General features: G+C 41.1%; 1 protein-coding gene across 4 annotated transcripts in view; it reads left to right on the top strand.

Moving 5' to 3' along the window:
- Positions 1-20,592, top strand: part of TTC7A (tetratricopeptide repeat domain 7A) — a gene marked incomplete at both ends in the record, with an annotated part of 182,100 nt that overhangs the window by 9,771 nt on the left and 151,737 nt on the right. For 2 of the 4 annotated variants that reach the window (XM_081997951.1, XM_081997949.1), the window contains 2 exons: positions 11,749-11,879; positions 13,533-13,654. In XM_081997951.1, coding sequence (XP_081854077.1) covers positions 11,749-11,879; positions 13,533-13,654 — 253 coding nt within the window. The remainder of the gene's footprint in view (positions 1-11,748; positions 11,880-13,532; positions 13,655-20,592) is intronic. The other 2 variants (XM_081997950.1, XM_081997952.1) reach the window with 2 other exon arrangements.

Raw genomic sequence — 20,592 nt, 5'->3', positions numbered from 1 at the left:
AGAACTATTAAAAAACATGTAGGTTTGCATTCAGTAAACATAAGTGTGGTGTTAAAATTGTTCATTCTAGCTAATCAGAGGATATATCACCCACTTGTTCATACACTTCATTGGAGTCTTTAATTTTGACATTTGCTTGCATGTCATTAATTTTGTAATATGGTTTTCTACAGCTTGATTAATTTCCTAGGTGAGATTTTTATTCAGCGGCATTTGTTTGGAAATTAGAGTAAAATGTACAGTTAAAGATAGCTTTATTGCAAAGCTAAGTTCTGATAAACCTATTTTTTCCTTTTCTCTTTAAAGAATTTGATTAAGAAAATCTTCTCAAACACATGAATTTCACTTGCTACAGACAGTATTTTAACTTAGTGTTTCTGATAAGTCTTAAAACTTGTAAATTTCTTGTCGTGTGTGCATTTTTTTTTTTTTTTTAATTCAAGTTTAAAATGGGAAAAATAAGCTTTCCTGTTTGGTTTTATTTAGTCAAAGCTTTGGTTCATCAGCTTTGGAAAGCTAATAATTGAACTAAATTAGTGGAGAGAACTGAAAGGGAGAAAGAAACATGGGATTTTTTTCTTGTGGGTTTGTGGGTTTTTTTTGTCTTCCCCGGAAGAGAATGCCTCTATTTTAAAGACTGATTTCAGTACATCATCGAAACCTTTTATTTCAGATCCTAAGCCAGTAACTTCTCCAGTTCAATTTTTTTACTAAATTCTACTGATACCGTAGTGCAAGGATATATTCTATTTAGACAACGTTAATGGGCTATTGTGTTATAGGCTTAACTTAAGCAGCCTTACTTTGAAATAGAGTCCTTCTGAAAACAGAATTTCCAGTTAACTTCTCTGGGATGAGGTTTTTGTCCGCTTAGCTTTTGATGAATAATGAGATGTAATACCAAAACTATTGAGTGTACTGGAATACTGTACTGTGTGGGATGATTTTGAGTGCCAGTAGTTTGAACAACTTCAAGTACAGATAAAATGAGTGTGAAAACATTATGGATCTCTGCAGGGTCATATATTTAAATTCACTTTCAAAAGAAAATACATTAAAAAATACACTTCTAACTTCTTTTAGCAGGAAGCGTTTTTAATTCAGGTCATGTTTTACAAACCTGTTAACAGGCTACGTGTGCACTTTCTAAACCTGCTCCTCATTTCAGAAGGCGTAACATTTTGCAAGGTGCATTCTCCTTTTTCCATACGAATGTTTGGAATACAATTCTGTCTCATGGATGCCAAAAAAATCTTGCCATGGTTATGCATACTCTTGTGCTTGGAATCTTTTCCACAGGCTGATTTTTTTTTTTTTTTTAAGAGTTCTTGCAGTTCTCCAAGAAAATCTTTGCTGTAATACCTAAAAAGAAATAGTGTTGGGGGACCTTACTATGTAAGAACATACCTTGTCTTGTCAACTGAGACAAGTGTAGGGAATGGATTAATGGAAGGTAGATGGCACTTTTTCCCTGTTCAAATAAATAATTTTCTTTGTGTCTTCTCTGTCCACCACTAATGGGTGGAAGTAAAAGCATGTTGTAATTGCACATGTCAAGATAAAGGTGATCCATTTCTGTATTATTGTGCAGTAGCCACATGGCTATGAGGAAAATATCTAGACCTGCTAGTGGTAAAAAAAGAGGGAACCTCTCTTCCTCCCTTCCTTCCAGCACAACACACACGCCACACCCCCCCAAAGTTGTTTTCATCCTGCCTGCATTGCTACTGCTGACTGACATGGGGGTAACGTGCTATAACGTACCCATTTAGCAGAATGGGACAGTAAGCTATAAGGGGCAGGAAAAATCCTAAGAGCCTGAATTCTCTCCCTACCTCCACCCATTAGTTTCAGTGTCAATTTTTATGTCATTTAGGCACTGTTGACATCATGGCATGCTTACTGTAGGCTTTTACTTGAGAGTCTAAATCTTCTCTACCCTAATCATCCTGTTTAGACCGGAGAGTTGTTACTTTAAAGTGTGCTGACTTGACTGGGGCTCCAGTTCACTATTGACTGGAACCTGCCCACCTTGGAAGTGACAACGCTGGCTGAGGCACTTGAATTCCTTGTAGTGTTCAGGAGAGCAGCTAAGACTTCCCTAAAGACACCACCAGCATCCCTTACACTCTTTAGGAAAGTTTGTTCATTGTGGTGAGCCAGAATAATACTGGGCACCAATTTAAGAAGCGAAAAGCACAGGTTTGGGTGAAAGTTGTGGAAAAATTAGCTAAAACTTTGCTTTCACTTTTTTCATACAAATGTATTGCTCTTGCATGGTAATGGGCCTCATGAGGATGAGTTGGTAGCGTGCAGCTGTGTTAACCTGTTGCTTTTGAGATGATACACTGGCTTGCAGTAGTCTCCTCCTGTTCCTTAATTGCTGTTTCTTCTACCGGCAGCCACTCAGGGAGGTTACTTTGGCCAGTATTTTCAGCTGCTGCTGTGACTAAGTAGAACTGCAATGGAAGAAAAAATTTGTTTGCTTTTTCGTATTTTTTTTTTTTAATCTTTTTTTAAAAAGAGTCTGTCAGGGGCAGGACACAAGTTCCTTTATGTTGGAATCCTCTCTGATGACTGAAACTGGGTGAGATTCACATCTCTGAGCATTGAGATCTATGGGGAGATGGGTTCCTTTAAACAGAGCCTAAATAATAAAACTAGTTTTCTTGCCTGACCGTTAGGAAAATTGAGTCCCAGCCACAAGGATGTATGATGCAATATGACATTAAAAACTGAGTAACTGGGGGTAAGGCATTTTGTTGGCAGAACTTGTTTTTACTTTTGCTTGAAAAAACCTGCATCTTTTTGATGTTAATCCACATCACAGAGAGAGAGAGAGACTTTGTTCCATACGTGTTATATGCTTTAAAGTGCTAGTGTTCACAACTCTGCCAACTAGACAGGAAACATGCTGTTTATTCATGTTGGTATCAGAGTCTGATAGGCAAAAGCCCCAGTTTGTAGGTCACTGCTGCCTTGATAAAAGGGCCTAGTATTAGTATGTCTTATTTGGGTTTTCAGAATAGAAATTTAAGAGTTTGGAGTTGCTCTTACGTTGTGACAGTGATGATTTCAAAGCTGTTGGTGAATTGCGTGCCTGGGTGCTGCTGCTTTCCGGCTTGGACGTGGCAGAGTTGCCAGGCCTAGCCTTGGTGCTCTTGGCACGCTGAGGCTTCCTGCGGCAGCTGGGGAAGCAGGTTTCACTGCTGGGCTCCATGAGCTCTTCTCTGCTGTCAGATAGGGTAATTCACTTTTTTTTTTCCTGTTTGCATTTTAGAAGTAGTTTGTTTAGCACAATCTGCTATGCACAAATGCAGCGTGGGTGTGATTTTTAGACTTCTGAGGAGAGTTAGCTGCAGGCCACTAAATGCAGATAACTGAACCTTGGAAAGTGGAAAAAGAAAATAACGTCTTGTTCCTTTTGTTAATGTGATTTGGTTTCTGTGATGGTAAAGTTTTGTTAGTCTTCTGCTCCCTTCTCCACACACAATTTCAGGTGCTGATTGCACACATGCACAAAACCTTCTCCACTTCCTGCCCTACGATTTAATTCTATGAAGTTGCAGGGTCAGCAGCGTCAAGAGATGCAGGAGATACAAGAATACTTGCACGTGCTTTTCTGAGGAAACAGAGCAAGGAATGCACAATGTTGGTGTGGTAACATGAGACAACACAAAGATACAATTCAATACAAAGCACGATACAAATGTACTCTCAGGCGGCATGAACTAGAGGTAGCTTTTAGATGGCTATGATGCTGTCCCCATGCTGGGGCTGTGTTGTGTAGCACGATAGGTGTCCAGTGGCTAAGGGAAGATTTCCATGTGCTGGTTTACCTTGGAATAAGCTCCAGATGTCTTTGCCCATCTTTTTAATGATAGGGGAACAAGTTTAGTCCTTATAGGCTGCATCTGTTCTAAAAAATTTTAAGTAGAATTGGCTTGAGTGCTTGATACAAATCAGCATAGTAAAATCTGAATTACTCTCCCCTCTTCTCCTTCCTGCTCCCAAGGTACACGTGAAGACGGGGTAGTCTGGTTCAGTGACTGTGCAGCTAGAAGAGAACTTTATTACTGTTGATGCTGCCTGACAGTGATGCAGATGAGCTCAAGCTGAATAAATCCAAGTACTTGATCATTAGCACCATCTCTCTGCCTTATGCCCCATCCACTTTTCATTTTTTTTCCTCTTCTGCTTCTGCCTGTTTTATTTAAACCAGGGGAAAAAAATGTAATCATTGCAGCATGCCATGAAAGGTTATGGATGTGGATGGTGTTGACAAAGCCCTTTAGATGTGGGGCTGTAAGAGAGTGCTCTTCTCTCCTGTGTTTGCTGTGCCCTAGAGCATCGCTCCAGCAGAGGTATCTCCTTAACTGCTATCAGATATGTCTCGGAATGAAGGTACCCTCTTGTACCAGGACAATTAATATGGTCTAGCAATGGTCCCCAAAGTAGGGTGCATGTGCCCCATGGGGAGCACAAGATGATCCACTGGGGTGCAGGAGGAAAATATTGGAATGCCTACTTATATTTATTTTTTCCTAAAAAAAAAAAACAAACCACATTGAAATTAAGCTTTACTAATGTATTGGATTGACAGTTGTGCCTTCACTCAGTCTGTATGTCAGAGGGTCCTGTGTCACATGCAGCCCACAAAGTGTCTTGCAGAAGAGTGAGTGTTCCACAGTACGGAGGGGCTCACAGGAGCACCCTCACTTGTTGGTTCACTTCCAGTGTATTGCAGTTCACCCATGCCTGGTTAAGTGGATTTATGTATTACATTAGTTTTAACTAAACTAACCCTCATGAAATAGACAAATAGCTTAGATTCCATCAAACAAACTGTGGATTACAGGTAAGGCTAATAACACGAGCACAAGTGAACAGGAAGAAAATGGCAGAGCTGACATTACTCCTAGCATGAGCTCTTCATCAGCCACATTACGAGGTATAAGCAATGATGGTCTAATCGGATCTAATCAGCGATGTTTAACTCTGTATCACCCCAGTGATAGTCAGTTCAGCACTTTTAATGAAATTATTTTAACTTAATGATAAATTTTTAGAAGCCTTTTTTGAGGGTTTCTTACGTGACAGCAAAAGGTGAAAAACCACATACCATTGGGGAAACACTTGTTCTTCCTGCTGTGGCAAAATGGCTGAAATAATACAGAGAAGACAATATGGCAACAAACTAAAATGCATTCCTTTAGAAAATACAATGTTTCTGACATGTCTCTGCTTAGGGACTGTGCTAGATTCTGGTTCAATAATGAAATACACCAAGAACTACTTAGCAGCAAAGTGGGACCCAGAAGTGCACAAAGTGCTATAAGGTGTTATCAGTGAGGTTGACTTTATAAACACAAGACTTTTAAATAGAATCTTTACAATACTTTGCAATGAGATGGGGAGTGACCATGGAAGTCTTTTGTACCACACCAAAGCTCACTGGTGGTCTCATGGCAAAGTGCTTAAAAAAAGTTGACAGACTTAAAGATGAGTTATGCCTTTTTGCTTTTATAAGAAGTCAAGTGTTCTGAATTTGCTGACCTTTTCTGTCATGACAGGTGGCTGCCAGTAGCATGGAACCTAGCAGGTATTTTTTAAAAAATAAACACATAAATATATGATAAATACATTGTAAAGCAGTGTGTGTATATAACTATATACATATGCTGGGTGTACATGCTCAATAATTTTTTTATTTTTTTTTTTTACTCATGAGATGCATGATCAAAAAAGTTTGGAGACCACTGTATTACAGGTTAAAGCTAAGGTTCAAAGATCTGCAGTGAAGCTTAAGAGCAGCCTGCTGATAGGCTGCAGGTCTTGATAGTCTCAGGAAAATGAGCATCTTTGGATGAAGGTTGCTGGTCTTTGCTGTGCAGAGAGATACGCAGTGTGATACAGAGCCTACACGGCATTGATCAGGGGTAGGTGACTGTTTGCCACCCTCTGGCTTCACAGCCACTCAGTTAAAAAAGCTGTCCTAGTTGTAATTACAGCTAAAGCTGACTGTTAAAAGTCAAACCAGAGAGTTCTTAATTTCAAAATAATTGGACTAACATTGTTAGCATGGGTTTATTGCATCTAGTGGGAATGCTGGGAGTACGGGTCTTGAGTTCTGCTTTGATGCAACTAAGCAGCCTTGCACAGGTTACTTAAACTTTCAGGCTTCATTCCCTGCTTATGGACAAAAAGGTCTTAAGTTAATTTTATTTAGGGTTACTGGAAATTTCTGCCTTTCTACCTTTGAGACTTTTACATGAAAAACACCAACATTATAATGGATTGCTGTGAATATACTGGGCTGTTGTGTAGCAATAATCCTGTATAATAGGAAGCAATGATGAAAGAAGTTTGTGCAGCTTTCTTGCAAAACAAAACTTCTCCTCCCTACCTTTCATGAGATGCAGTATGAATGACTGTTCAAAACCAAGGCCTCTAGGCCTTTCTTCCTCCCTTCTATTTGCATTGCAAATAAATCCTGCTGAAAAAGCATAGCTTAATTGCCGGGGAGATTAAATGTTCTATCTTTGTCTCAAGAAAAATGGGGACAAACTTTTTAGCAGGGCCTATTGCGATAGGACAAGGCATAACGGTTTTAAACTAAAAGAGGGTAGATTTAGACTAGGTATAAGGAAGAAATTTTTCACAATGAGTGTGGTGAAACACCGACACAGATTGCCCAGAGAGGTGGTAGATGCCCCATCCCTGGAAACATTCAAGGTCAGGTTGGACGGAGCTCTGAGCAACATGCACTAGTTGAAGATGTCCCTGCTCATTGCAGGGTGGTTGGACTAGATGACCTTTAAAGGTCCCTTTTAACCCAAACTATTCAATGATTCTATGAATGTTAAGACCCCTGATGTGAATTATTTAAACTGCTGTGAATTGTGGCAGAAATGATGCATAGTGCTGTGTCTTGCCTCAGTCAACCTAACTGTGACTGCTGCTTTGGCTTGTTGAAGTTCAGGCTATTTTGCTTTCCAAGGCACTGTAATGTAGTAGGTTGGTTGAGGGCTGTGCTCTTATGTTCAAACTTTAGCCAGCGGGGCAGGCTGGTTGTAATATCATCACTAAAATGGTTTGGTTGTGCTTTTGAGTTTTGTCTTTGAAAAGTGATTAGTATTCTGCTGAACTTAGTGTCCATGTGTGTATGTTTGAAGAGCTAGTCTTAAAAATAGTCTTGTTTCAATGCTAATTGTTTTTCTAGAGCCACACTTCTGAACTAGACTGAAGGTCACATGCTAGAAATGAAGTGCACCCTCCCCTTGGGGACAGCTACCCAGAATGACCTGGTGTTTGCCACAGAGTGAGAACATGCACACCACCAGTTTCCTTGTAGCAGCTGCCATGCAATATGTTCACACCCAGCTTACCTCAAGACAAATTACTTCCCTTCCTGTAGCTAGAGTAAAACTATTGCATGCGCTTAGCTTAGCAGCATGCTGGCTTCTGGCCAGGATGACCTGTCTGTGTGGCACAGGAGTATAGGTGCTGTAACCTTGCTCTGCAGAATGGGGCTGATGGTGTTGGCAGGGCTGTAAGTTCCACCCTAAGATGTCTTTTGCTTCAAGTTGGCATAGCTGTGTTCAATACAAGTGTAACACCAGGACACAACACAAGAGGTAGGCTTCATGCTCTGTGTGCTGTTGTGTTTCTTTGATTCCTTCCTTGGATTGCCAGGTAGCTCTGGTGCTCCTGGGCTATGGGGTTTTAGCAGCTGCGGGCTAACACTGTTGATGGAAGTAGTGTGCTGCTGACCCTGAATTCTTGTATCTGTGAACCCACTGTTCCCCAGTTGTGTAAATTCATCTGAATACAGGAGGCTGGAAGCCTGTGTAAAAAGGAAAATGAAAAGAACCTGTGAGTGGATTGGTATATTCCTCCTACTCAGAAGGAATGCTGCTATTTGATGAACTAGTTCATGGAGGAAAAGAAGAAAGCCACCTTAGCCTCCTCTTCTCCCTAGCAATTGTGCAGTCTCCATCTATGTGCTAAGGCTTTCAGGATCAGTCTGGGTAACTCCCTGAGCTGGCCTCCAACTCAAAGCTGGCCCTGCTTTGACTAGAAGGTTGGACCATGGACCTCCTGGGATGCCTTCCAGCCTGAATTTCCATCTCAAATATTTATGTTGTTGAGAATCTGATACTGCATGTCCATGTGCACATGTATGTTCCAGTTCTGGTAATAATATCACCTCAGAGCATTGGAGCTACATGGTACTTTGTCTTCCCTTGGCAAGGACTGAGTGAGAGGAAAGTGGAAATATGCCTTCATAAAATCTCCCCTTTCAGGTTTCCATAAATGACAGCAGTGCATTTCAGCCCTATGAAGAAATTAGTTCAGTGGCACCTCTTACAAACCTTACGGCTTTGTTTTTTTTCCCTGACATAAATGCAGATTAGCTTTAGAAGGGGAGAAGCAGGGGCAAAGATTATAGAGAGATCAAGAACCAGAGATGAATCTTTGAAGAACTAGAGGATGTGAATGGAAGCCTTATATTTGTGCAGGAAAGAAAAGTAGTGTTTCTATACGTAGAAAGTTACTGCCTCTGAAGGGGGTAGAAAGTTTGTTCTTTTAAAAAGGATAATCTGGAAGCTTGTCTTTAAATCTTGAGCTTGGACCATACTCTATTAGAAATCTGTATCTTCACTTTATAAAATGTTCTTATGGTATATATGTATGTATATATTTAAATTTGGACACTCGATTCATATGAGAAGAATCTTAGCATAGATAAGTTATAGGTTGGTATTATCTTACCATAACTGGTTGTGAAAAATACCCAAGACCCTTTACCTTAACCAGCTAGCATATGGCTTTATGCTTTACTTGGGAGCTAGCAAGAGTTACCTTTTTCTTGCTACATTCAGTGTGGAAGTAGCAAGCACTTTTGTGGCTTTCTGATGCTTTTTGAGAGCTGAGTTGAATTTAAAGTGTATGTTGTGTTGCAGAGTTTTTTTCTGTGCTGTTAACTGGGGGATGGAGAAGAATTAGTGGAATTTGTGCTCTGAGGACTGGAGGATTGGTGAACAGTCTTGTCCAGCTGCATCTGGAGCAAATCTGTAGTTGTTGGGGTTTTGTACAGTGAGAACTGAATTGGTGGCTGCAAGAGTAGGGAACTTCTGTTGTACTTCTGTTCTTCACTTTGTTTACTGGATTTGCAGTCGTCTTACTCTAATTTTTCTTTTCATTGCATTTCTGTGGTAGGGAAGAATAGACCTGTTTGGATTCTGTAGAATAGTTTATACTCTGACATCAGGTCAGTGCATATGGTATTAGCAGAAAAAAACATGACTAATGTCACGTCATGTGGGTCATTTTTTCCTTCTTGCCCTTTACAAGTAGAAAAACGTGCAATGTAGCATAGTATCTGTTTTAATACACTGTATATTGCTCTGTACTTAATGTGACAAGAAACCTTTTTGGAGATGTTCGTTCCTTTGTCTCCGATCAGCCCCAGCTCTGTTTTTCTGACTGCATAGATGGACACATTTGTGGTCAGTACTTGGTGCTGGCAAAGGCTGCTTGCTTTCCTCCCCCACATCAGAGCTTAGAGATAGTAGCTCCTTGCAGTGGGCTGTAGCATGTATGTAAATGGCTTTTTATCAGCCTGTTCTCCCTGTGTGGCATCTCCCACGATAACCACCCCCATACAGACTGTGCTAGGATGGCTCTTGCAGTTTGATTAAATGCTGCATGTGTATGAATGCCAGTGGATTGTACTGTGGAGTTCTTCCAGGGCCCTCAGCCCCACTTTGCAGTTAAGGGGATGGTGACTCTGAAATGCAATACTTCTTAAAATTTATTTTGAATTAGGGCAAATGCCTAGAAATTCAGTGGTAAATATAACTGAGGCAGATGTAAGAAGAATATTTGTAGGCTGATCGTTCCAGCGTCAGCACTGGGTGGTTTCTTTTTCTGTATAGGGAGTTAACATCCTCTTTTCCCCTCCATTACATAGCAACAGGGTTAGGAAATAGAAGGTTTAAAATAGTAGGAAAACAACCCATGATATAAAGCCAGAGACTTCATAGATGGACTAGAAGACAAAATCTGTTATGCTGTACAAGGTGTATGTCAGTGGAAAGGAGAGAATACAGAATGGACATTAGTTAAAGGCAGCAAAATGATCATCATCCCTGTCCCCTACACACTGTCAGTTTGAAGTAAACCCACGCCCCCTGCTCTACACTGGTCAGGATTTTCAAAGGTGAAAGGTGCCAATGTGTGTTCCTCCAAGATACAGCCCCTTGAGGCAACATGCCATGCCCTTCTGACTTGAGAGAGGGCAGAGGGAGCGGGGAGCCACCTTCTGAGCTTGCACCAGTACAGCATCTTCTTGTCTCGACCCACTGAACTAACTGCTCGTGTCTGGCTCAAATGTAAGACATGAGATAGGGAAACTCCTAGCAGAGTAACCAAGGGGACAAAACAGAAATGATCATGAGGAGTAAACAAAGCTAAGACTGCCTAAGAACCTCAGGCTCCTTGTACTGCATCACAGGGAACCTGGCTCCCTTCTGGTGCCTCACAGTGGTTTGTTGTCCAGACTCCTGAAATGAGCTGTGCTGCGGCGCTGTGCCTCCCGGGACTGCGGGGGCCCAGGAGAGCGTGGCTCCTTGTACGCGCGGTGGCTCCTCGCACAGAGCAGACTCTTTTGCTGTCTGCAGCAGCAGTGTAAATCGCTTCCTTGGAGAGGCTGTCCAGACGGTCAGCTCTGTGGATCTGTGTCAGGAACACTAGGATTTTTGTGTTACATATTACACATTTTTCATTGGTATTAGGGAGTGTTATTGTATATGAAGTTTGTTGGGAAGCGTGTGATGAACTTTTTACAACCTGTGTTGGGCTACTGGGCATAAGTGCAGTTGTGTTTGGTGTAGAAGACCTGAGTTTCCAAGCAGTAGTGTATTGTAGAGATCCATTTTAGCACAAGAACCTACACTGATCAGAGTAAAATCAGTGTGTGAATGTGTAGCCTCTCCAAATAGATTTAGAGATATGACGGTTGTCAGTGTTATGCCAGACGAGAATCTGATAATAAAAGATTTTCATGTAGCGACAATAGCTGTGGGTCTTCAATTAACATGCTCTTTGTCTGTAAGTGGGCTTGAATGATGATACAAGGAAGAGTTTTAGTAGTACAAAATCCATGGTTTTTTCCTTTCTTTGGAAAAGAGGGTGATCTTGTGGTTAAGAGATTCTTGTGCCTTGCCAAGAGCTTGCTGTGTGTCCAGTTTGCATGAGCTCAGATTTTCCAAGAGAGGCCTCAGTTTTTCCAACTTTGTTTTAGTACCTCTTTGCTTTTTTGTTACCCCTCCAAACTGCTGCTTACTGAAAGCAGTTGGAATAGTGGATGCTTAGAAATTCTCAAATCCGGTGGCCAGGGTGTTTCTGAAACAGCACTTGTGTTGAAGCACCCAAAATCTATAGCTGTCTTTGGAAATACAGGCCTTAATTTCTCTGCTCATCCCTACCAGAGGGATTGTATGTCCTTTCTTCATAACGTGTTTGAAAGGCACAGTAGAAGCGTGCAGTACTGTGTGTTAGAGCAGCATGACAAAAATGCCTTGCATGTGTAGGAATTTTATTTTCCTGGGGGTCTTTTCCTGAAAGTCACTAAAACAAAGGGGAAACCCACCTATGGAAAAATCTTCCTGTCAGCTGGCATATGAAGGAAATACACAACCAAACTGGTGGGCTCCAGTTAAAAAAGGTGTTGCCATTTTGCAGGTCTGTCACTGGAGCGTTCAACCAACTCAATTGCGTCACGTGCTCGACTGTGTGAAAGGGAGGAGGAAGTCATGGCTTGTTTTGAGACAGCATGTGTCATTGCCCAGGTGTACTTGCAGGAGCTTGAAAAGGTAAGAAGTGGTGTGCTCAGAGTGTTAGCCTGGCGGCCTGGGTAGAATTTCCAGGGTTCTGATAGCAAAAATGGGGAAATGCCAAGTAATCATAGACAATAAGGAGTATGAGAACAAGTTGGAAGGAGTGAGGTGTCTCAGTACAAGCACTTGCAAAACAGCAATTAATCTGGTCTCTGTTTCCTCTGAGAATGAGGTCTGGAAACGAGTTTTGCTTGTGGTAAAGCACTGAATACTTCAGATATGCTCAGGTTGTATCTCGAGTTTAGCTCTTACTGAAGAGGGACTACAAACTTTGCATAGCAAGCGCCAGCATGAAGGAACCCAAGACATTTTACATATCTACCATGTAAATGATACACAGTAGTGGATATTGAGATGCCTAACGAGCTGAGAATAACTTTTTTGGGTCAGCCATAGCAGTTTAACTGCCAGTGCTTCACCTTCTCCAAGTGAAACTAGAGGAACCTTGATCATTAGTAGCAAGTAACTGCTTAGTCAGTGGTTGGCTAGGATGCTGAGTAAGATGAGTACTTTGAGCCCTCCACTGAACTGTAATATGTGTCACTGATTTGCTGGGCACATGCCTAGTTCTCTCTATCTCTGTAACTTTGCCTAGCTGAGTTTAACAGGGCACACCATGCGCTTCCATGCCCTTCCTTTGCCACACGTTATGCTTGACACCAGCAGCACTGATGGCACTGCACATCATCTGTTGTTCTGTAACTTCATGGCCTTTGACCTTCTGACCAGATATTTCTGCTCTTCTCAGCAGCAAAAGTGCGTGTCTATTCCAGGTTTTGTTTTTAATTTCATTAAAACAAGAAAAAAACGAGCTTAGTGCGTATATAAGAATTCATTAAGAAATCCAGCTAACAAGTTGTCTGGTCTGTTTATTTGTAGGAGAAAGCTGAATGGCTTTTTAATTTAAAATTAAGTACTGTACTTCCCTTTTGAAAGGACAAGTTCCTGCCAGCACTTGGCACGTGTAAGTGTTTTTACTGACAGCTTGCATCCTTGAAGAAGGGAAAGAGGTTGAACTGTAATTCATTCATCTTCTGGACACAGACAAGGATGCAGGATTACTGATAGATGTACTGAAAGTCCATAGGTCTTCTCCATAGGTCCTGGATGTAGAACCCTTCTTTGGAGAGTCCACACAGGGCAACTTCCATCCATGAAAGCTGTTTGTTACCAGTAAGGAAGCAAAAGCAAGAAGGGTTTGATAGGTTAAACCAAGGAAAGGCTAAGATTCTTCCATCAGGACTCCTGATAGCTTACCAATTCTTAACAAATATTTATATTATGTTAAGCTAGACATACAGATTCAAACATTGCCTTAATATGTCTGTGCAAGATGCTGCATCTGTGTGCTGAAGCCCTTGGTATTAATGTGTAGCTTTCTACTTACTTTATTAAAGGTTGGAAAGTAATAAGGGATGATGTTTCAAAACTCAGATTGCATGCAGAATATTTTAAAGTTACTTTGACAGGCTTTTGAATAGCTGATGAACATAAGTTTTCAAGTAGCTTGAGGAGGAATCTGATGGCAGAAGGCAACATTTTCTTGTTGGAGATGTCTTTGCCTCATGAGGCACTGGCTAGTTCAAACAGTTGTCTGTAACTCCATGTATTTCTTTCCTCCCCTCACAGACCTTAAACAATACACATTCAAGAAGTATCAAGGGCAGCAACGTGACTTACTCTGAGTTTGAACTTTCCTACTTCCTGGAAGCAGCTCTGCAGAGTGCCTATGTGACTCATTTAAAGAAGGGGTAGGTGGATGCAGATGTTAATAAAAATAGATAATGTTGCATGTTTTGTCTCAGAAACAGATGACGGCTTATTTCTTTGTATGTGTTCTGTTGTGAGTTTTTTGCTGCTGGCTCACCTCAGGTCCTGTCAGTGTCCTTCCCTCCCTCCTGTTGGTCTCTCTCGGTCTCTCTTAAGAGTCCTAAGCCTCGTTTTTCCAGCCCCACAGGTAGGGTGGAGTTAGAACAGTTTTGTTGTCTTGACTCAGCTCAGTTCCCTGTGGAGACAAGGGGAGTTTGACGGTAAAGAGAGAATGGAATTTGCACTGCTCTGTGCTTTTAAAATGTTCAGCCACAGGGCCTGGTTTAGAGCTCAGTGAAGGCTTAAGGGTAGTTTCTTTCACTTGTTTGTTTATTTAAGGTCTTAAATGTCCCAGTAAGTACCCCAAATCTGTGTGGTTTTACTAGAGAGAATGCATGCTCGAACAGTGCTGCTCCAGGGTATGTATTGTGCCTCTGAAATACAGCTCCCAGTGAACCTTGGAAGGGCAAGAGGAGTTTGTATCTGCCGGCCTACAGTGAATTTCATCTGAGGAAAACCTTCTCAAGAGCAATAAAAAATACATTGTAAATGCCCTCTTCCAAAGGCCGTCGGTGAGGGTACACTGTTCCCTAAAACAGGCTGTCTTCAAAACATAAATTCTGTTTAGCTGATGGAGAGGTTGCTATGTAGGGAGAGTGTCTCTCCACTATGTGTAAATGGTGCTTGTAAGAATCCATCCTTCCCTAGTCATATTTGTGTACCGTAATATCCCATTTGTTCTCCAGGCATCAGATACTGAATTTCTCACTGCTCTGTGTAATGTTGCTGGTCAAAGTTTTATAAACTTTTTAAAGCAAACCATCTTCGAAAGCATTTTATTTTGGCTGTTTTTTTATCTCACCCCCAGTCAAAGATACTTTCTTTCATTTTCTTCACTCCTCCTCCTTTTCCTGCTGAGTAAAATGGAGAAAGCAAAAAATGAGGGGAAATTGAAAGGGGGGGAAAAAACCTAGGAAAAAAAATTTCAGCAAAAGTCAGTTCAAATTCTTCTGTAGAAAATCGATACCTTTTTTTGACTTTGGAGAAGGAGAGGTTGCTTCTTGTTTAGGGTTTTCTTGGTAGTTTTTTATCCCCCAATAATGACTCTACATGCAACTGTGAATTGCCTCTGTGTTCCCCATGCTTTCGTTAAAAGCCTGCATGTACAGTGGAGCTGTACCCATAAGCATATCTGTGAGAGGTACCTTCAGCTAAGCCTTGTTTAACCCAAAGGCTTACAATTACACAAAGCCCAAGTGTTGTGAAATGACCCCTTTAGTCAGGTGAGTACAAGTTTATCTGTAAAGAAAGTATGCACTTGTAAGTAGGTGTAGTCTCAGTATCACCTTGGCAGTAGGGGACAGATATGTGGTTTTCCCAGGTGAGTTGGTGGTTGACCACCTGTGGCACAGCGTGTGCTTTTCTAACCTTTTGCCATTCTCATGGCAAAAAAAAATTGCAGGTCTTGTCAGTAAGCTCATTAACTATGTAATAAAATAAAATCTCATTTAGAACATATGGCACTGATGTCCTCTAGGCACCTTTTGAATATCAAACTCACTCATTCATTTTATTCAGCAACATTATAAATTCAGTCTTCATCAGTTCAATATATCCAGTGGGTTGTCTTAGCTATTGCTGTGGGCCCTGCTTGCTCCCTTCCCACTTATTTTAATGACAGCCTTCAAAAAAAAAAAAAAAAAAAAAAACCCCAAACAAACAAAAACCAAAAACCCCAACAAAACAAACCCAACTCACAAAAAACCCTACAGGGAAACAATTTGGAATCAAAATACATGTGTGAATTCAGAAGCGCTTTGATTATAAGCTGAACTGTTACAATAGCAGGAAAATATTCTCTGTAGCTCTCTCCTGATGAAAGAGCATCCCAGTTGGTGTGATGGAGCTCCCATGGCTGGAACAGGAGCAGAGCCCCACACGCTCCTCACCTCCTCCAGTGCAAGTGAGAAACACCAGCCAGGGAAATGAAAGCTCTGGTGGGGGGAAAGGAGCCTGATGGGACTCCACAGCTTGTTTCTCCCCAGAGCTGGTATTAGTGCGTGGTTTCTGCCACGAGAGGGCATAAGCAGCATTGGGATATATTAAGGAAAGAGGAGGGAAGCAGGAAGAAGTGTTTTAGGGTGCTTCATGTGTATAATAAATTTCTCCACCTGATATTGAACAGCTCGAAGAAATACTTTTGTTTTCCTTATTTCTTCCAGCATGTTCAGGTAGGAAATAAGCCTTGGATGATGAATGCTCAAGCTGGGAAGGGAGTAGTCCTTATCAGGTGGGATGTCCTTCAGCAGGGGCACATGTGTGCAGAAGAAATAGTGAGTGCTTTATTCTTGTCTCGCCAGGCAGAAGAGCTGAGGGATCTGAGTGATGTTGTCATGCTTTTGTTCCTGCTGGCAGGAACCAGCACGTTCCTCTCGGAGCGTGGTCAGGGATGCCCTTTTCTCTTGCAGTGTACAGTGGAAAAAAGGCACCAATACAAAACAAAGATCTGGTCTCCCTTTCAAATATTGAGCCACCAGCTGTAAGGACCAGCGAGTCTTGCTGCTGTGGAAGTCCCAGATGCTTTTAATAAGATGTTTACTTAGAAATAGTGTGTTACTAAAGTCACATTTCCTGCTGCTGTTTGCCCTGCTGCATCCTAGGAAAGCTTTCCTTTATTCTTCCAGTAAGCAATGTTGATGCTGTGGATGCAGAATATAGGCAAGCAGATGCTGTTGTACTGTAGGATGTAGCTGGTTGTCTTTCATGTTAGCATCTGCACTGGGTTTTGTTCTGTTGGTTTTTTGTTGTTTTTTTTCTGATGTGGATGTGTGAAGATTAGGCTCATTTCTTACTGCTTTTCCTTTCAGAATATTGAACAGGTATTACTACTTTATACTGTTATGGGGGCTTTCATCAAGATGCTCTTAGGTATTTTCTTAGGGCAAACAGGTTTCACCTGTGTGCAGTAATGGTTATATGTATGCTGCTGTCTTAATGGCACTTGAAGTATGTGTGGAGTTTCGCAGGCAAGGCAAATGAAGTCAGAGCTTTCTAGAGGATGTCATTGGCTTTGGAAACTCTAGATCGGAACTTTTGAAGAAAATTGATTTCTGAAAAATAAATATTAAGCCCTTATTAGAAATTGGGTTTCCTCATGATCCCTCAAGTTGGAACCTAAATTACTTAGGCATTTTTGTCAGAGTTTTTCAGTCAAGGAAAGCTTACACAATTCTTTCTCTTCCCTTCCCTTGTCAGTTTTCTAGAGTGCTCAGTTCCCTTTTTGAAACTTTGTAGGCTTCTCTTGCAAGGGCAATTTGGAAGAGTAACTTCATGTATGTGTTGTTTTACAGTAGTATGTAATGTATAAAGGCAGGCAGGACAGTCTCTGCCAGACCAATCATGTCTTCTGAGAAATTTATGTGGGCTTTCTTTTCATTATCACCTCTTCAGTCCTCATAATCTAGCACCTTATCCAGGACACCAGGACACTGCAGCTGGTGATTTGGGAGTGGGTTTTACTGCGTACTGCATGGATCTAGATACTGCTAAACTCTTGTTTTGTATTGTTTTTTCTTGAATGCCCCACTTCTGTTAGACAAGCTGCCATTGGGAAACTCCAATGTGCTTTGTTGTAGTTACTTGTTTTGTATCTTCATTCATAGGAACCTGAGAACCTGAGGCTTACTTCTTCAGGTGTGTTTTGTGTCTATGCATGAACAGCTGTTTAATGAGAGAGTATGAATTTTTAGAAACCTTGGTGAGATGCAGAAGGAGCTGGGTGGAGGCAATGGTGTTGCTGCTGTTTGTGTGCTTTGGGTACTTCTTTACCTGGAGAGGTGGCTCTGCAAACTGCCATGTAGTCATCTCAGGATGATCTCTTCCATCTGTTAGCAGCTAACTGTTTTAACAGTCAATGAATGAGGATAAGAATGTTATCTTCTGGTGCCCGTGTTGTTGGGAGACTGTCTTTGCAGACCTCTGAGCCCATGGTCCGCTCTAGTTCATTATCAGTAATTTTCCCAGTAATTTGCATAGAAAACAGTATATTTCTTTGTTTTCTTAAATTTTTGTGTTGTGTTCACCAAACATGACATAAATGTGATACAACTGCTTTGATTCATGGACTGGTAATTAATTACCCTGTATTACCAGGCTATTTGTACAAACAAAGCAAATTTTCATGCCAGGCTGGACTCACTGGACTCAAGGTGCTCTTTGTCACAGTTTGTGCCCAAGTTTTTCTGTGTTCCTCTTTATTAGATTAGCTATAATTGAATCCTAAACCTCATTTCATCACGCTTTTTTAACGCCTCTCTTGCCACTTTTGTGGCTGGAACCAAGGCAGCTTAATGACCATGTGCTTTTCCTTTCCTGTTCTTCCTTATTTCTTTTTCTGGCACTTTAGCAGTGCAGTAGGGGCCCACGGACTCTTCCAACGCATTTAATTTCCATGATCTGATGTTCACTTATAATGCCATGACTTGAGGCAACAGTACCTGGGATTTCCAGATAGTCTCCTATCCAAGTCCTGCAGAGGCTCAAGATTGCTTAGTTTCTGATCTAGACAAGATCAAATAGATTCACGATGGATTACCAGAGGCTTTATGTTTGCATTCTCATCCACTTACCTACGTACATGTATTTCTGTTCAAATACATACTTTTCGTTTTGTTAACTTCTTCAGGTACTAATTTAAAAAAAATCTCTTCAAGTGCACGTTTAGTATATGAAGGACATCTATTAATGGAACAGTAAGTCTCTTACCGTTATGAGTAGAGCAATTCATATGCTTAAAATGAAATGTGTGTTCAGATGGCCTCCTGGCTTGGAACAGCAGAGCAGAAAGGCAAACTCCTGTAGCGAGGCATGTTTGCAGGCTGCTGGCAGGTGTGTGCGCTCTCCTGTCATGGCTCAATAATGTTCGATAAAGTTTAAAAAAAAAAAAAGCTGCCAAACCAAATCCTCAGTCCTATAGAACTGGTATCGTTGTCAGGTGCTTTGCATGCTCCAGAGTTGAGAGCTCACAGCGTGGAGCAGGTGCTCCCTGAGAGACCCTGACCACACAAGCACCTGTCTGGGTGGTGGTGACTGCTGGGTCCTCCTCCCGCCCTGCCCATTTTGCACTCCTACCTTCTGTTGAAGGTGTTCCTAGGCATTTGCCATGCAGTTCATGGCTTCAACCCTGACTACTTGCAGATGAGCAACAACTTGCTATTTATTCTTTCATTCACTTCAGTGTGCCAGTATTCCTTTTCCTCTTCCCTTCCGCCCAGAACAAGGTGTTTCTGCCATGAAGCTTAACTTTGTTTATGTCCTTGTCTAAAAAGTGGAACTGAAATGGTGCTCCAGTTCTCTGGGAACAACACTGTCTCTTTTTAGCATATTCTCTAGGTTTTTCTTCTCTTAAGTATGTGTCAAATTTGGAATTAATTGGCTTTGCAAGTGGTCACTAATCTTCCTTCTGATGCTAGTTAATGGAATTCATTGACACTTTATTGAGACAAATACCATTATCCTAACAAGAAATCTAAACACAGGCATTTTTGAAAATGTTGAGGAACTGTTACACACCATAACTGTTCTGTTCAACCTCTTAAAGAGCCTAAGGAAGCACAGAAAATGCCAATAGTTTTCAGTAACTGAGGAGAGCAGTTGGGCAGGTACGTTTTGTTTAGATGGAGGAATTTATTGGTTTTGACTATCAGATAATAAATAGCACGTGAACAATTCTGTTGGATTTCATGTGACTACTTGTGCATAAATATCACCATGCGCTTTATTGCTTTCCTCAGTTTAAGGTCCAGAACTGCATCTTTGTGGGTATAGTCTTTCCTAGACCCACAGAGAAGCACCATATGTCTTGGCCCTGTAATAGGAGTACTTGCTGAAGCATTAAAATCCAACTTATAAAAACTTCCTTGAACTTTTTTCCCGTGATAAATTCAAAGCACATCTTTTACTTAGGAGAAAGTGGAAGGAAAAAAAGACAGACAGCATCTGACTTTCTGCACAGGGGCAAGTCCCCAGTGTTTTTGCTCTTGCCTCACTTTGTTGCTTGGCTGTAGTTTTCCCATGACTAGGTAATCTATGGGTTACCTCAAAGTTTAAAATTTTGAGGTAAGTATTGATTGAAAGTAAGGCCACATGCATTTGCATTCTGTTACTTGGTGACCTTAAAAGCTCTAGGGTGTCATTTTATGTAGCCAATATTCATGGTAAACATGTTTACATTTTACTTCCCTATTCTTGAAAATAATGACTTTCTTTTATTTCTTCAAATGTTTGTCATTGATTCTGGAGTGCAAGAAGGTTTGCAGTGCATGAGAGTGGGCAGAAGTGCAATCTGTACTTGTTATCTTCAAAATTTAATCAGATTGACAGAAAAGGTTGTTATGGTGTATGGCTTTTTTCTTTTTTTTTAAATGAAATCTAGGCTTTGTCTGCACAGAAAATTCTCCTGGAATAAGATGAAGTGGCAGTTAATGTACCTGGTTGTCCTTATTTCAGTACAGCACTGCTCTTTTTCTGATAGCTTGTATTTCTTTGCGTAGCTTCTACCCTGTAATGAAAGTGAGTTGAACTGTTTTGTAGTTTCTATGGTAGTAGGGCCATGTCCTTAGCTTTGAAGGGCTTAATAGGCTGCAAGTGTGTTAACTAGTATGTCCAGTGTTTAATCTTTCCTCTCTGCAACTCTCTTGGTGCCCAGACACACAATTAAGATATCATTTAGCAAGTAGTCTGCTTTACTCTGCATACACCATGAGCAATTAATGTGGTTTGGGGTTATTGGTTTTGGTGGTGTTGTGTTTTTTTGGGGTGGTTTTTTTTTTGTTTTGTTTTGTTTTTAGACTAACCCTCTTTTTTTTTGCAGGTTAAGCTG

Source organism: Phaethon aethereus (assembly GCF_964289735.1).
Source record: "Phaethon aethereus genome assembly, chromosome: 3".
Lineage (NCBI taxonomy): Eukaryota > Metazoa > Chordata > Aves > Phaethontiformes > Phaethontidae > Phaethon > Phaethon aethereus.
Note: the sequence above shows the minus strand (reverse complement) of the source record. Positions and strands in the feature narration are given on the sequence as shown.